This window comes from Piliocolobus tephrosceles, chromosome 11 (genome assembly GCF_002776525.5).
Source record: "Piliocolobus tephrosceles isolate RC106 chromosome 11, ASM277652v3, whole genome shotgun sequence".
NCBI classification, from domain to species: domain Eukaryota; kingdom Metazoa; phylum Chordata; class Mammalia; order Primates; family Cercopithecidae; genus Piliocolobus; species Piliocolobus tephrosceles.
This window is the reverse complement of record NC_045444.1, coordinates 34,585,845-34,599,362: the sequence shown is the minus strand read 5'-3', so window position 1 is coordinate 34,599,362 and position 13,518 is coordinate 34,585,845. Positions and strand designations below refer to the sequence as shown.

At 45.8% G+C, this 13,518-nt stretch overlaps 1 protein-coding gene across 1 annotated transcript in view; it reads right to left on the bottom strand.

The window, feature by feature from the left end:
* Positions 1-13,084, bottom strand: part of KIF5C (kinesin family member 5C) — a 153,068-nt gene extending 139,984 nt beyond the window's left edge. The window contains exon 1 of the mRNA XM_023217457.3: positions 12,570-13,084. Coding sequence (XP_023073225.1) covers positions 12,570-12,695 — 126 coding nt within the window. The 5' untranslated portion in view covers positions 12,696-13,084. The remainder of the gene's footprint in view (positions 1-12,569) is intronic.
* Positions 13,085-13,518: the final 434 nt, after the last annotated feature.

The window sequence follows — 13,518 nt, the reverse complement described above, 5'->3', positions numbered from 1 at the left end:
TTCTAAAGTCTACTTTACAACAAATATCATATAAACAAACAATTAGTAGTTAGAAGGATTTGATGCTGTCATGATGACATTAGTACTAGGGACCCAGTGCCAGAAGCCTCCCGTAACAGCCCCCTCTTCCCTGCTGGGTGGGCAAGTCTGATCTACACAAGAATAGGGATACTCCAGGTATCCAAGCACCATCTAAGTAGGGCACCCACACCTGTCATCCCAATACAGAACCTGGCCAAAGTCCCAGGTGAGGAGGCTTATGTGGAGTCTTCCCATTTCCTTACCTCCACACCCAACATCCTGCAGCCTAACCTATTCTAAACCTTAAGACCAGCCCAGCTGGGCCTGAATCTGTGGAGCCAGCTGAATGCATCCCCTCAGCAGCATTCAGAGAGGAGAGAGAAAAGTCGGCCCTGGCAGCCATCCCAGGAAACCAGACCTTACAGTGGTCAGCCTGTCACAGAGGGCAGATGCCAGAAGGAACTGACAGCCCCACTCGGGATCCTGCCTACCAGGAACCAGGACTGGGAGAGATCTGGATACTGACCAGATTGGCATTTGTCCCTGTCTATGGGGCAAGAGGTGGCTGTGAAAGGGGAACAGAAGTCCCTTCCCCCATGACTATGGAAAATTTCTAATATGGATGCAGTTGTTATGTGCCCAGATTCCCAGGTGAAAATCAATACTCTCTTAGGAGTGAGGTGCCAGACAGGTCGCTCAGAGAAAAACTCTGATATAACCTCCTCAGAGAATTGAAGCCGACTGCTTGGCCTTTCCTCACAAGGCAAAATAAGACCTGGAAATGGGAGAGACCACTAAAAGAGTAAGCCTGACAAAGGAAGAGTCCCCGCCATGTGTCAGTACAGAATTGTGTAACCAACATCTTCAAATAAAATACTTCTAAAATAATATTAGTGATCTGCAGCTCTTAAGAACATACCCTGCAGCCAAAGATGCTAAAAGCATAAATCACCAGGGTTTGTTTTTTATGTGCATTTTTCCTCCAACTCCATCTCCCTTCAAAAGTTTTTCTTTAATGAGAAGAGGAATATGAAACATAAAGAGAACTACAAACCTTTTTCCTTAAAGTACTGTGTGGTGCTGAATTCTGCTCTCACATAAATGCTTTCTCTTCAGCCCTGTGGACGTATTTTCCAGCGTTCAGTTCACATCAAGGATGGGTATGCACTGGCGGAAAAGGTAATATGCAATACACCTAGACACACTTAAGAGGATTGCTCCGAATGTAGTTGATGGCAATCTAATAAGAGAGGGTACTGAAAACAAATGAGACGCATTTCCCTGTTTCCCTGATGCTTACACAAGCTAAGACAAGGTGAAGCAGCAGCAGGGAGAAGGCCACAGAGCAGGAAGCTCTTTAAATAGCTTTCCAGGTGACCGTGACACACTGGCACTAGTGGATTACAAAGGATAATCGGGACATGACTGGGCTGAGTACGGTGGCTTACACCTGTAATCCTAGCACTTTGGGAGGCCGAGGCGAGTGGATTGCTTGAGCTCAGGAGTTCAAGACCAGCCTGGGCAGCATGGCGAAACCCTGTCTCTGCTAAAATACAAAAAATTAGCCAAGCGTGATGGCACGCGCCTGTAATCCCAGCTACTAGGGAGGCTGAGACAGGAGAATTGCTTGAACCTGGGAGGCAGAGGTTGCAGTGAGCCAAGATTGTGCCACTGCACTCCAGCCTGGGAGACAGAGCGAGACTTCATCTCAAAAAAAATAAAAAATAAAAATAAATTGGGACATGACCATTGTGAGGGGGGAATAGACTGGGAATCTTGGTTAGCCCTGATGGCCCTGTGCATGCTTCTACCGCCACACCTGACTCTACACTAGACAAGTCTATCATGGCAAAAAGCTCCTCTTGTTTCAAGGTCAACATGTATGAGCATTTCTTTCTCCTCGCTGGAAATAACAGTACCTAGCCTTCTGATTTAAACAAACCAACTGCAATAAGAAAAGTAGAACTGCCTGGGTATTTGATAGTAAGGAATTACTGTTAATATTTTACATGTGATAGTGTTATTGTGGTTATTTTAAAAATAAAGAGATACATATTGAGGTTTGTGGATCAAAAGATATAAGATGTTAAGAATTCACTTTAAAGCAGTCTAGTGAGGTTGGGGAGAAAGGTTAGGAGAGTATACAAAAAATAAGATTGGCCATTTGCTGATCATGTTTTAACCATTGCTGATCATGGTTAAAACTGGTTGATAAGTACATTTTGTTATTCTTTCTACTTTGGTGTATGTTTGAAATTTTATATAGTAAGTTTTCTAAAAGAGTACCTAGGAATCAAGGGGGGAGAGAAAAAGCAATTCTGTCTAAGGCTTCTCTAAGGGGGCTGGATTTTTTCCTTTCTTAGCTTACCATTGCCCAGAAGATATCACAGGCTATTCAGTGTGAGCACCAAGAAGAAAAGGTATATCCATCCTGTTTTTCTCTAATACTACAATCTTGGCCTCTGTCTCTGTCTGCCTCCAGAGAGAGATTTAGCTTTTGATCACCTCCAACAAACAACATCCTTTAGGATATTGAAACTGACAAGAGACAGCCTACAAAATCCTATGGTTTACATTAAAAGTCTGAAGGCATTGCCATGTTCCGGATCTGGGGGTTAACAGTGCATGACAAAGCACATACCCTCGGTAAGAATTTAATTTAGCTCGAATATGCAGGGATGCCTTATGAGACAAACTGGCAGCAGTTCCATGGGGTGAGCAGAGAAGTGAGACTATAAAACAGAAGATAATTTGCTATTTCTAAATTGCTCCCTCTCAGAAACTGTGCTGGGTGTCTTAAAATCATCTCGTATATACTTTTACCCTGTAATCTGAATTCTAGGAATGTATTCTAACAAAATAATTGGGCAAGTCCACAAGGAGGTATGTGGACTACTGTTTATATCATGCCTTTGTTTATAATAGGAAAAAAACAAACAAACAAAGAAATAGAAAAACCCAAAGGTCCATCAGTAGGAAATAAAGTATTGATTAGGCATATAATGAAATTATATGCAACTTTTAAAATGCTGAAAAAGTATAGTGCATTAGACTTCGGACATCAGCATCTAGTTTAATTTACTATACTATTAAGTAAAACAGAGTTTTAAAATAGATTTTATAAAATATCTTTGTTTTAAAACAAAGTGTGTTGTAAGAATAGAAAAGAACTGGAATATACAATAAAATGTTAATTGTCATGTTTTCTGGTTAGTAAAATTAAATGTAATTTTTTTTTTTTTTCTGAGACCGAGTCTCACTGTGTCGCCCAGGCTGGAGTGCAGTGGCGTGATCTCGGCTCACTGCAAGTTCCACCTCCCAGGTTCACACCATTCTCCTGCCTCAGCCTCCCAAGTAGCTGGGACTACAGGTGCCCGCCACCACGCCTGGCTAATTTTTTGTATTTTTAGTAGAGACAGGGTTTCACCGTGTTAGCAAGGATGGTCTTGATCTCCTGACCTCGTCATCCTCCCGCCTCAGCCCCCCAAAGTGCTGGGATTACAGGCGTGAGCCACTGTGCCTGGCCTAAACGTAACTTTTACCTTCTTTATGACTTTTTGCATGGTCTAAATTGTCTTCACTGAGCAGGCAACATATTGGGACCCCCACATATACAAAAAGAAGCTATTTATTTTAAGACAATAGTAACAAAACCATAAAGATGTCTAAAGGAGGAAAGACAAATTGCCAGAGCTGGACAGAGATCAAAGTGACAATCCAAGCAAATAACCCCAAACTCTGACAGCCAAGGAGGGTCAGCACCCTTTCATTTATTTCAAAAGATGTCTTATACTGAGCAACTACTCTGTTCCAGGCCTTGTTCCAGGCCTTGGAGAGGGAAATAAATGGGACACAATTTCCTGCCCTCAAGGTTTTCAGCCTAATTGGAGGAAAGGACAGATTTACCAAATAAATGAAATGCACTACTGGGAAAGGGCAAAGTACAGTGATGCTTAGAGGGAAGGGGCTGATTCCACCTGGCTGGCAGGAGGGGGAGAGAGTGGCTGATCAGAAAAAGTGTCAGAGGAGGTATTATGGGCTGAGAGTCTAAAGGCAAATGGATACCCTTCCAAAGCTCACAGGCCATGCAGGTAAGCTTTGAGGATAGTTACCCCAGGCATGTGGGTTGATGTGAGCAGCTGAGGGAAAAGGGATGGGCATTGAGCAGCCTAATCTTCTTGAGGGGGAACAGAAGCACAGATGAAATATGGGGTGAGGGGTAAGGCTAGGAAGTATGCAGGCCTGCAGTATGGAGGGCCTGGAATGCCCCTACTGAAGCATCTGGTGTTTCCAACCTGAGCGCACAGGGAAACCTCTGAAGGGTCTGCACCTTCCCAAGATTAATCAGCCAGACAACAGTGCAGAGAATTAAGCACTACTGGGCCTTATCTGGATGCCTGCCATGGACTAGCCACTGGGCTCAGCACACAACGGCCCTAGACAGTGGAGAGTGTTGTTATCTCTATTCTACAGGTGAGAAAACTGGAACTCAGCGTGGTTTAGGAATTTGCCCAAGTTATCACAGCTAAGAAGTGGCAGAGCTCAGAGCTCAGAGTTCATCCTGGGCCGGGCGCGGTGGCTCAAGCCTGTAATCCCAGCACTTTGGGAGGCCGAGGCGGGCGGATCACAAGGTCAGAAGATCAAGACCATCCTGGCTAACACGGTGAAACCCCGTCTCTACTAAAAAATACAAAAAACTAGCCGGGCGAGGTGGCGGGCGCCTGTAGTCCCAGCTACTCGGGAGGCTGAGGCAGGAGAATGGCGTGAACCGGGGAGGTGGAGCTTGCAGTGAGCTGAGATCTGGCCAGTGCACTCCAGCTTCGGTGACAGAGCGAGACTCCGTCTCAAAAAAAAAAGAAAAAGAAAAAAGAGTTCATCCTAGCTATCTGACTTACCCCCAGGTTCGGTGCTGTGAAGACACTATCATGAATCTAAAATAGTTTTCTCCCGAGTTCCCTATGATATTTACAAACAATCTCAAACTCAATGACTCAATTCTTACTAAAAGGAACTTGGTTGACGTGCAGCAAATGGGTTACACGGAGAGCTGTCTCAGCCACAAAATTAGAACTTTATGAAAAAAAACCTGGGAGAAAGTAAGGTGGGACTGGATCTGTCAAGGGGCTTTTTTTTTTTTTTTTTTTTTTTTTGAGACGAATTCTCGCTCTGTCGCCCAGGCTGGAGTGCAGTGGCCGGATCTCAGCTCACTGCAACCTCCGCCTCCCCAGTTTACGCCATTCTCCTGCCTCAGCCTCCCGAGGAGCTGGGACTACAGGCGCCTGTCACCTTGCCCGGCTAGTTTTTTGTATTTTTTAGTAGAGACGGGGTTTCAGCGTGTTAGCCAGGATGGTCTCGATCTCCTGACCTCGTAATCCACCCGTCTCGGCCTCCCAAAGTGCTGGGATTACAGGCTTGAGCCACCGCGTCCGGCCTATTTTTTTTTTTTTAAACTCAAGAGAAACCACTAGAGAGTAGGCAATTTGGTTTTGCTTTTTTAAATAAGTAGACACAGGTGGGAAACATGAGGTAAGGACTAAAGGGAAATCAAAGGTGGCGGGGGGGTTTCCAACTGTGAATGGGAAGAAGAGCTGAGAATAGAAAACATCATTAATAGTGGAGTGGGGCCAGATAAGCACAGGTGAGGGCAGAGGGAAGTCTCCAGTGATACCCAAGTTATTTACGGAAATGCAGAAACTGACATTTATGGAGTCTTGATTTCAGGCAGGGAAAGGGGGAAAAAAAACCTTCAGTCAAGATACCTTTACTAAGCAACTACACAACTACAGTAAAGGAGACAAAATTTTAAATAAAAAAAAAGAAAAAGAAAAAGCTACATGGGAAGATACACACACACACACACACACACACAAACATCTTATGCATAATCACAAAGGAACAGCTAACATAGTTCAGAGCTAAAGGAAACATGAGCTTTGCCTTCGAGGAGAGTTAGAAATATCAGAAATAAGATGAAAACTGTGGGTATTCCAACCAGGAGAATGGGGTGAACAAATGCCTAAGAAATGGGAATGCAAGAAGGGTTTTCAGGGGATAGCCAGAAGAGGGCACTAATTTGTGGAGGCAAAGCTAAGTTTACATGAGGAAGGTCACCAAGGGAATAGGAGACATAGGAGGTAATCAGCACCTATTGAGCATTTTCTCTGTGCTAGACACTGTCTCACCACTTCATTTCATTTTGTCCAGATGACCCTATGAGATAATTAATTATTATATGCACTTTCAATACAAGAAAACTCATGCCCAGGAAAGCTAAGCAACTTGAATAAAACAAACAAACAAACAAACAAAAAAACACTAGTTTTTTTGAGCTAGTGAATCTACACTCGGTTTTGTCTCACTCTTCCTGCTACTTCTATCCACCCCATTCACTGCCTGTGTGCCCACTGTGAATAGTGAGTGACCTCAGTGACACAGGCCAGATTATAGCTCTCTATGATGTTCACTCAGTCCATGATTTCACAGGGTACATGTGAAGGAAACCACTAACCCATTTCAGGTGATATAAACATCTCTGAATTTAGGGCACAGAGGAATGAAGAACTGATACATCCTGACACTACTAGATTAGAATGCACTTAGACAAAGTGACTAAATAAACTTACTTTGGTTTAAAATGTTACTGCTTTTAGATGGAAATGAAAATGGTACAACCACTTTAGAAAACAGTTTGGCAGTTTCTTATAGAGTTAACCATATGGTTACTTTACAGCCCAGCAATCCCATTCCTGTATATTTACCCAAGAGAAATAAAAACGTATACTCACACAGAACCTATATGCAAATGTTTATAGCAGCTTTATTCATAATCATACCAAACTGGAAATAATCCAAATATCCTTCAACAACTGAATAGATAAATAAACTATGGAATACAACTAAGCAAACAAAGAGATGAACTAATGATACACATACAGAAATAAATCTCAAAGAATTTTTAACTGAAAGAACCAAGACTGAAAAAGATACTTAATGTATAATTCCGTTTTATGACAATCTGTAAAATTATACAAGCTGTAAAATCTATAAAATTATAGACAGGAAGACAGATAAGTTGTTGCAAGAGAAGCATATGGGCTTTTATTTTATTTATTTTTTGGAGTGATAAAACTGTTTTGAATCTTGATAATGGTGGTGTGTGGTAGGCAGAATAATGGCCCCAAAAGACATCCATACCCTAATCCCTGGAATTTGTGAATATATTAGTGTTACATGGTAAATGGAACTTTACAAATGCAATTTCAGATACAATTAAGGTTGCTCATCAGATGACCTTAAAGGAGGAAGATTATCTCAGATAATGGGGTGGGGAGCTCAAGGAAGGAAGAAGAAGAGTCAGAGACATGCATGCCTGAAAGAGAGGACCTTGAACCGCCGTTGCTGGCTTTGAAGATGGAGGAAGGGGCGCAAGTAGCTATGACCTGAGAGTGGCCTCTAGAAGCTGAGAACAGCCCCCAACTACAGTCAGCAAGGAGATGGGTGTCTCAGTCCTACAACCACAGGAAACTGAAATCTGTCACCAATCTGGTGAGCAAATAAATGGATCCTTCCCTAGACCCTCCAGAAAAAAACATAGCCCTGCTAATATCTTCATTGTGGCTTTATAAGACTCTAAACATCAGCCCACCTAGCCCACCTGCTGGATTTCTGACCTATAAAAACTGTGACATAAAATAAACGTATTGTTTCAAGCCTTTTATGTTTATAGTAACTAACTTGTTACGGCAGCAACAAAAAACGAATTAAAACAAGATAGTTACAAATCTCTATGTATTTGCCCAAAGCATAGAAGTATACACCAAAAAAGTGGTATTACTGGCTGGGCAGAGTGGCTCATGCCTATAATCCCAGCACTTTGGGAGACTGAGGCAGGTGGATCACTCGAAGTCAGGAGTTCAAGACCAGCCTGGCCAACATGGTGAAACCCATCTCTACTAAAAATACAAAAATTAGCTGAGTGTGGTGGCACGTGCCTGTAGTCCCAGCTACTTGGGAGGCTGAGGCAGGAGAATTGCTTGAACCCAGGAGGCAGAGGTTGCAATGAGCCAGGATCATACCACTGCACTCCAGCCTGGGTGACAGAACAAGACTCAGTCTCAAAGAAAATAAAAGTGGTATTACTGCGTGTAAATTTGAAAAAAAAAAAAATTGTTTTAATGTTATTGCTTTGGAAGACCATTACTGTGGAAAAAGGAAAAGTTTTAAGGTGTAGCCATATTTCTTCACTTTATCTCTAAAATCCTAACTCAGGCTTGGATTTGGTCTCTGTCCAGGCCTCTTTCCATCCATCCACTGCCAAGAAAGAATCTAAGCTTCTGAAGACTGGGGCCACTTTCCAGCTCAGGGTTTGTGGTTGATGTTTTGCTCTGGCTCTTAGGCCATAACTTATGTTCCCTCAGGAGGAAGCACTTATCTTTAACAAGACCTGCTTTCTCAGGACTGCAAACAAGAGAAAAGCCCAATAAGAGGAAAGTGAAGTGTGAAAGTCCATTTCAAAGAACTTTACTGAGAACTCACCAAGTCAGAGAGCTTCCATCAATACAGTTGCTTCAAAACCAATAGGCAGAGCCCAGAGTAATGGATGACTCACCAGGATTTTTAGCAGTTAATAGAGTACTCTGAGAAATGCTGTAAATCCAATATTTTTGCTGAAAAATTAATGTGTTATGGGAGGGAGCCTCTTTTCTAATCACTTACCCACCCCCACCCTCCACTTCTAGCTTGCCATCAGTGTCTCTAACTCTTCTAATTTTTGCCAAAGCTGAATGCAGTTCTTTCCCAATTTTCTTATATCATTTTAAGTATTATATACGCTATCTTACCAGGCCCACTCAGAGAAACAGCACTTATCTTTAAAATTATTTTTTAACTACTCCCCACAGCCTACAGCCAATAAAAACGCTATAAACTATGTTAAATATACCAAAGTAAAGATTTCCAGAATTCACAAAGAGATCAATAAATATTTACTAAGTGCCTTCTATGGACAAAGCCCAGGGAAGTATAAAGGAGCAAAACATGCATGGCTCTTGTCTCTAAACATGGCTCACAATGTCTTTAGACATATGACCAAAGCTAATAATAATCCAAGGCTAAAAACTTAGGAGATCATATGCAGAACAAATGCTATAGGAGTTCAAAGTGGGGAGAGATTGTGGCTGGTGTGGTCAGGGAAAGATAGCTTTGCACAAAGCTGAAAAACTGTAAGAGTGATGGAGAACATTTCTCCCAGACAGGACATTTTCATAAAAAAGAAATCTAGAAACTCCACTTGTCAAGCTTCTTTCTTGGAATGTATCTCCATAACAAACAGAACTTTAAGGGAAAAAATGACCCCAGTTTCAAAAGCACAAAGAATTTCTAGGATTCTGCATTTGGACTAACAGATAAGTCCACCAAAATTCATTCTTTACTTGTCTCTGTTTGAAGGTGACATACTTCTGGATGATCTGGGCTTGTTTGGTCATCCCCAGCCTGTGCCCCTAGAACTAAGGAAGGTTGTGTACATCTCAGACAGTTTTCACCTGCAACTGAGCCATGTCAGTCGGTTCCAATTGAATTGACTTAGGACCATTCTACTCATTGTATATGGCATGATACAGACTGCCAGAACCCTCATTTCCTTTAGTGCCACATTATCAATTAGGAATGGGAAAGGATCCTGGCACATGCCAACCCAACTCCCAACACCCTTTAGTATCTGGCAGTCTTCTATTCTGTACATGCACTCACCAAAAGATATGTAGACGAATGTTCATAGCAGCACTAGCCATATTAGCCCCAAACTGGAAACTATCCAAATATCCATCAACAGTCAATAGACAAATTATAGTATATTCATATCATGGAATACTACAAAACAATGAGGATGAATTTGACAAGCATAACACTTAATCCCAAGAAACCACACACAAAAGAGAACATACTCTATGGTTTTACGGAATATAAAGTTAAAAAGAAACAAACAAAACTAATAGCATCAGAAGTCAGAATCGTGGTTACCCCGAAGCAGGGGGAGTTAGGGACTGGAAGGGCCACAAGGGGGATTTCTGAGGCCCTGAAATGTCTGTTTCTTAGTCTGTGAGGTGGTTAAAAGGAGGATTTACTTTGTGAAAAGTAATCAAGCTGCATACTTATGATAACACTTTTCTATACGAATACTTCATTTCAATAAAAAGTTTACCTTAGAAAAACTGAAAACTGTTGTATTAAAGGATTATAGTAGGATGAGCAAAAATTACTTTATACTTGAAAAGCAATGTGTATATTCACATCCACAATTTTTATTTAAACTTCTTATTTAATATGGTGACTTGGTTTTAATTTATTTAGCCACTAATACATGTATATTTAGATAAGGAAATATATACTCAGCAACATCATAATATTAAAGAAAGATAATTCTAAAATTAAGGATCTCTGCCTTGCATACAGGTCAAGGAAGACGATTTATTACTTCACTGCATTGGTTCTGGGAGAAGAGGAAGAGAGGAGAAGAGAGAGGGGAGGGGGGAAGGGGATGGGGAAGGAGGGAAGAGGGGAGAAGAAAAACTTCTTTGGGCTCTTCAAAACCTCTGGGAAAAAAATAGGGTCGCCAGAACATGTTCCAGTACTGCACAATTATTTGTTTAAAAATTGTTACAAGTCAAGGGGCAGGGACTAGATGTCCCCAGTAACTCCCACTCTATCTAAACCACAGTCTGGCTCAGAAAGTAGCAGATAAGGCTGTAGGCAGATCCTGACTGACAGTTGTAAACCAAATAAGTCACTATCTGCCCCAGGTACTGCCTATGTATATGTCACTAACACTCATCTGCCATTAACTGCAGAATTTCATTCCTCATCAATAATCGTAGCTTATATCTTCTCTGCAAGTTGAACACTAAACAGAGAGAAAACCTCGCTTTCCCGCCCTCATAGGTCAGCTCACAGAATGATCACCCATCCACATAGCGTTTGGAGGTCAGACTTTCCTGATGATGTGAAAATGGGGAGGGGAGAAGAGGTCGTTAAGGGGAGTAGCCTTTTAAAGCGAGGTACAGGTTAAAGCCCTGAGGCCAGAGCCTTGCCTAGGCTCCTTTAGCGTGGAGAGCTCCCGCCTTACGGTACAGCTGGCACCTGCTGGTCCCCAGGGCCTTTCGCAGGGACTGCGGCAGACAATCTTGGCAAAGATGCTGGGGACCGCCCGAGCTGGAAAACGTCGGCCTCAAGTGTTTGAGAAAGGCCGGGCGGACTCCTGCAATACCCTCGGTAAATTGTCACCTGTCAATCACTTGACCTAAATACACCAGCCACTGGGGGAAGGGGAGGAGGGGGTTCGTCGGAGCATGCTCAGTGATCAGGATGACATCACTTAATCAATGCTGGGGACGGGAAGGCTGCATCAGCAGCCTGGAGCAGACTGCCAGGAACGTGTCAGCGGGGACCGGGAGGCTCCCGTTAACTCGGTCCCTCCCCACGCGGCTCGCATACAAAGGGGGTACCATCAGCCACACACGCTACGGACAGCGGGCGGGGAACAGGCGGGGGACCGGGCTGGTTTATTTCATCTGACAGATTCCTTTAAGAACTAAAATCCACTGGTGTTCCCTGCCCCCACCAGCAGCCCCAGCTGCAGAGAGGGAGCTAAGTAGGGGGAGGGGGTCGGGGAGAAAAGGTGGGGAAGGGAGATAGACGGGGTGGGGGGGTGGGGTCCAAGCCGCACGAAGTAACTTCTGCTCTTGGCACAGAGGGCTATCTGGCTGCGCTCTGAGTTCCCTCGCCCCACAGATGTGGACACAGCCTCCTCTCCACCTAGAGTGAGGCGCATCTAGAGGGTCTGCAGACATGGGAGGGAGGTCAGCCCAGAGGGGAGGGATCAAGCCGGGACTCCACATCCAGGGCAGCCAGGCGTGAGAGGAAACGGGAGACACACCAGGCCTCCAGGGGACACCGAGGCCACCAGTACTCCCCCAACCCTCCGCCTTCCGCGCGTGGAGCAAGGTGAAACACCGCGGGGAGCCGCGTCTACACTGCCGCTGGAGCTCCGAGACGCGGCTGGAAATTTTCCTGTACCTTTTTTTCTTTCTTTTTTGTTAAGATCGTGAGAAGAAGAGGCAAGGCGTTTGGTAAATCAAATTGATTGATGCCCAGAAGCATTTGCGGGTTGCAGAGCTCACACTTTAAAGGGGGCCTGGGCACCCGGTCTGAGGGTCACCCGCACACACTACCCACGAGGCGAGGCGAGCGTGGGGAACAATGGGCCCACCCGGGCCCCCACCCGGCGAACAATGGCGGCGCCGAGCCCGTCCTCACCCCCCCCCCCCCCCCCCGCCACCCCCGCCCGGCCAGCAGCCCCCGGCCGCCTCTCCACCCGCCCGGGAGGGAACCATAGGGCAGGGGGCCAGGGGTCTCTGGTCAGGTCCACCCGAGAGGCCAACCCCGCGGGAATGTCCGAGGGGGCGGCCTAGACACCTCCACTGCGTCTGGGGCATCGGGGCGCCGAGCTGCGGCGCGGAGCAGTAGGGGAGGCAGACGCTCCAGCCACTTACCCCGATCACCACGGTCTCATCGCCTTTAAATTTGGGGATGAATTTGTCCCCGCGGAGGATCTCCGCTTCGTTGAGGGGCCGGAACCGGCACATCACTTTGATGCTGCATTCGGCTGGATCCGCCATCTCGGCCGGCGGTAGGGAGGGGGCGCGGGGATGGGTGGGGGGTCGGGGCCGGGAACGACGAGGGAGGAGGCCGCGAGCCGCACCGCCCACAGCTAGGCCGCCTCCTGCAGCCTCCGACGATGATTCTCAGCAGGTCATCGCGAGCCCGGCCGGCTGGGCAGCCCCGGCAGCTCCGAGCCCGGGAAGGTGGGCAGCCTCTCCGCTCCGGCCCCTCCGGTTGCAGACCGGCCTGCCCTGCCCCTGCCCCGCCCCTGCCCAGCGCCCCCCGGCCCACCTGCCCGCGACCACGCGGCGGGCGGAGGAGGCGATGCGCAGGGAGCGAGACTCGCCGGGCTCAGACCTCCCGGGGTCCTGCGCGCTCAGCCATCCTGCATCAGCACCAGCGCTCTCTGCCGCCTTGCGACCCGCCCCTCCGCCCCGCCCTCCCCTGGCCCGCCCCGGGACAGTGACGTCACCGTCGCGTCCGCCCGGCTCCCGCCCGACTCTGAGCGCTGTGCATCCCGGGACTTGTAGTCACTCTACCTGCCGGGGGAAGGACAGGCTGCGACCTCCAAGAGCCTGCAAGTCCGATGTGGCTCCATCAGGAACAGGATGGAGGTCATATCCAGTACTTCTGGTTAAAATCTCTAGATAACTAGGTCTGGATCATCCTGCTCCCAAAAGAAAATCACTGGGGAAACAGCTGCCAATAGCCACTGGGCTTCATTCTTCAACTTCTACCACTAGATAAGGATGGATGTTTGTTCAGAGTTTGGGTTTGATTGGCCTTGGTTTAGGTTGGCGTCTAGGGCTAAACCAATCAACCAGAATCAGGGACTTTGTA